At 37.8% G+C, this 4,368-nt stretch overlaps 1 protein-coding gene across 1 annotated transcript; it reads right to left on the bottom strand.

The window, feature by feature from the left end:
• Positions 1 to 2,461: 2,461 nt before the first annotated feature.
• LOC107873707 (probable receptor-like protein kinase At5g20050) lies at positions 2,462 to 4,160 on the bottom strand. Its single transcript, XM_016720637.2, has one exon. It carries the CDS (start codon positions 3,956 to 3,958, stop codon positions 2,618 to 2,620), a length of 1,341 nt encoding a protein of 446 aa, XP_016576123.2. The 5' UTR covers positions 3,959 to 4,160; the 3' UTR covers positions 2,462 to 2,617.
• Positions 4,161 to 4,368: the final 208 nt, after the last annotated feature.

Raw genomic sequence — 4,368 nt, 5'->3', positions numbered from 1 at the left:
TTGGATCTATCGAGATACATAATACATCCAACAAAGATATCATTTTTCCATGTAAAGATACGTAATTTGCTCTCGATATTTTTTTTTATTTTGGATCTATCAAGATACATAATACATCCAACAAAGATATCATTTTTCCTTGTAAAGATAAATAATTAGCTCTCGATATTTTTTTCGATTTTGGATCTATCGAGATACATAATACATCCAACGAAGATTCCATTTTTCCTTGTAAAGATACATAATTAGCTCTCGATATATTTTTTTTCAATTTTGGATCTATCGAGATACATAATACATCCAACGAAGATATCATTTTCCTTGTAAAGGTAAATAATTAGCTCTCGATATTTTTTTTTTCGATTTTGGATCGAAAAAATTTACTTTATAATTACTCCTGAGGAAATTATTTGGATATATAATTACTCCTGAGGAAATTATTTGTCTTCATGCAAGTGGAAAAGTTGAACAACAACAACATACCTAGTGTAATACGGACCTTATCCTTACCGTGGAAGGTACGGACATACACTCTACAGTCGTCAGACCGTACTTTGTGGAAATACACCGGGTATTTTATGTTATTGTTTGTTGTTGTTATAATGCAAAGCCCCTAATATTTGCCTGTCCATTTAGTGCATTAACATTTAATTGAGCAAGTCAAATTTGACATTGAAGATGATGGATGACAAGTAGCCCAGTTGGATCATGGTTTGAATCTGTCGACATATATAATTATAGAGAAAATACCCAATTACCCCCTCCGAACTATACCCAAGTACACACATGTGTGCCACGTAGGCACTAAGGGTGTCAAAATTACACTTTTAATTAGTTCAGGGGGTAATAGGACCCCCTTTAAGTTGAGATGTGTCATAGCCTTTTTGGGTATAGTTCAGGGGGGTAATTGGGTATTTTCTCTATAATTATTGGTCTATCGGAATTGAAACGCCACTACTCAAGTGGAAAAGATAAAGAATAACAACATATCTAGTGTAACACGGAAGGGCGGAGCTAGCTAATAGTGAGGGTATTCATCCGAACCCTCATCGATAGAAAATTATACCGTTTATACAAGCTTAAAATTATTTTTCATGTATATATATACAACAGACGTTGATCCCCTTCGATTAGTTCTTTTATTCACATTATTTTATTTTATTTTGACCAATAACACATAAAACGGACCGTACCATTACCCTGGAAGGTATGGACTGTGCATACTCTACGGTCTTCAGATCCTACTTCGTAAAAAATATACTGGATATGGTATTGTTATAATGCAAATTTGGTGCATTAAATTGAGCATGTCAAATTTGACATTGAAGATGATGGATGACAAGCCTAGTTGGATCATGGATGTCATATCCAATGCATCCAAATGGGAATTTTAGTTGCAAAAGTTCTTGCAAAGCTATCATGAGCAAAATTAAAAAAAATAAATAAACAAATAAAAGTCCCGACAGTTTAGAGCTTAATTATACCAAAATGTTTTGCACAATTACTAAAAGTTCTGATTTTGAATTTGTCGAGAACACAATTAGCTCCTGATACATCCAACGAAGATTAAATTTTTCCTTTGTAAAGCTACATAATTAGCTTCTGATACATTTTTTCAAATTTTGGGTCTGTCGAGATACATAATGCGTCCAACGAAGATACCATATTTCCTTGTAAAGATATATAATTAGCTCTCGATATTTTTTTTCTAATTTTAGATGTATCGAGATACATAAAAAATTCAACGAAGATACTATTTTTTCTTGTAAAGATACATAATTAAAAAAAGGGCAGCCCGATACACTAAAGCTACCGCTGTGCGCGGTGTCCGGGGAAGGGCCCCACCACAAGGTTATATCGTACGCAACCTTACCTTGCATTTCTGCCTGAGGCTGTTTCCAAGGCTTGAACCCGTGACCTCCTGGTCACATGGCAACAACTTTACCTGTTATTCCAAGGCTCCCCTTCCGTAAAGATACATAATTAGCTCTCAATATCTTTTTTCCGATTTTGGATCTATCGAGATACATAAGTAACTCCCCGATACATTCAACAAAGATACATAATTAGTTGAAATCTTTATAATTAATTTATAAGGGTGAGAATTTGTGTAAATATGATAAATTAAAGTGTATGTTTATGTTACTTTTTTTCCCCCAAAAAAAGCCACTCTAGATAGAGGGTGGAATGCAACTATTTAGCTGCGAGTTTATCTGAATTCATAACTTTTAGTACAAAAAATAAATTTATACGTAGAATTCACTAAAGTAACAATCAAATAGTAGGTCGAAACTTAAAATTTTACGAATCTCGACTCAATATTAAGAATCTTAAAAGTTGAACTCATATAGCTTAAATCTTGAATCCCGTACTCCAGTTTGTTTCCCTGGAGTAGGGGGTAGGGGTGGGGATGAGGGTGGGGGTTGTTGAATTATCCATTATTACTCAAGTCAACTCCATATAATTTTGAACATGTCTTGCATTTTATGTAAACGTAAATAAAATTTCGAATTCGCGAAACAACTTTTTACAATCTTTTTTTCCTTTGGGAAGAAACAGAAGCGAAAAAATCAACCTATTGATATTGGAGAATCAAACGAAAAACGGATGAACTGTACTACCTCCCTGAGAGGATGGACATTGTAAAAGATCGAAGCGAATTAGTATCCATCTGACCGGTTCTTGCCAGAACCGCGGCCGCTCTATGCTGCCCCGGGTGATGATCAAGACCCTCGTCTAACAGGTCGAGGATCATCATTGTCAATTGTGTAGGCGGTTCTACTGGCGCACGCGCTTCCAACATTTCCACAACTCGTGCCATGGTTGGCCTACGACTAGGCCGCTCTTGTATGCAAGACAGCGCCACACACACCAACCTCTTCACTTGTTCTATAACTCGTCCTCCTCCTGTAGCTACCTCGCGAGCGAGCCTATCATCCACGACATCCAGGATCTTCCCGTCTGCCAATTTTTCGCTCACGATCTTTGGAAAGTAACTGAATTTGCTCTTTGATTTGCCATGTTCTTCAGCCAAAGTAATGTTTCTCCTCCCACCAATCATTTCCAGTAGCACCATTCCGTAGCTATAAACGTCGCTTTTCTCAGATATACCGTTCTCCAGGAGCCACTCGGGGGCTAAGTAACCCCGAGTACCCCGGATAGTTGTAACCACTCGACTTTCATCTTTCCCCATCAACTTTGACAACCCGAAATCAGCTAGAATCGCGTGATGATTCTCATCGAGAAGTATATTCTCAGGCTTGACATCGAGATGCAGAATACAAGACCTGCAATCATGATGGAGATAAGAAAGCGCCTTCGCCACATCCACCGCAACTCTACACCTCAAATCCAACGACAAACAGCCTCGTATACCCCTCCTCCGAAAAATCCACTTATCGAGCGATCCATTAAAAATATACTCATAAACCAAAAATCTCGGTCCTGACGGAACAACACTACAGTAACCAAGTAACCTCACAAGATTAACATGCTGAACACTAGCAATTGCAGCAACTTCAGATTTGAACTCCTTATCTCCGCGCTCCTCTCCCTCGATCCTCTTCACCGCCACCGCTGCACCATCGCTCAGCACGCCTTTGAAAACGCTAGCGGAAGATCCACGGCCAACCAACGCCCCAAAATTATCTGTTGCCTCTTCGATCTCTTTCAGCTTGAATCTCGTTGGCACACCAGCTACTTTCCTGAGGAAACTATACTCTATCCTCAGCTCGCGTCCATCTGACTCTGCAGATCGCTTCTCGAGCAACTGCTTTCGACTATTGAACTTCCAACGGACCAACACACTTGCGAAAACACCAACAATCAACGCGATATCAGCTCCGAATATTAAGAAAAACGTCTTGGAAAACTTCAACGTCGTACGCGCGATTACGAGGACTGTGATCAACAGAAACACCAATGTAACAGCAATGGAATAAGCTTTTTTGTCCTCCATCAATGGATCATATCATAGTTTTTTGAAAATATTTCATTGTTTTTTTCATATCATTGTTATGATCAAACTATATAGTAAAATAAAAAATATTATAAGTCAAAAGAGTTAGCAAACTATTGAATTTAATTTTGGTCCCATTAGTCTCTATCTATATACAATTATTTTAAAGCCACTTGTTTAAGTATTAAATTTTTTTGATGGTGTTCTTCACACGTTATGAAGATGTTCAACTACTATTAGTTTTCTACATTAATGTCTCCATTTTTCTTTTTCTTTTTTTTGGTTTTCTATCCGCTATCGGGTACTCGTATGGGGTTTGACTAATCCAGATTCGCGTCGTGAAGTCTCATTTTTGGGGGCTAACGCAATCAATATCGTTATTTTGGGCGGGCCTGGCTAATCCAGATTCG

The sequence above is a fragment of the Capsicum annuum genome, chromosome 6 (genome assembly GCF_002878395.1).
Source record: "Capsicum annuum cultivar UCD-10X-F1 chromosome 6, UCD10Xv1.1, whole genome shotgun sequence".
Classification (NCBI taxonomy): domain Eukaryota; kingdom Viridiplantae; phylum Streptophyta; class Magnoliopsida; order Solanales; family Solanaceae; genus Capsicum; species Capsicum annuum.
The sequence above is the reverse complement of the archived record's forward strand: the minus strand, read 5'-3'. Positions and strand labels throughout refer to the sequence as shown.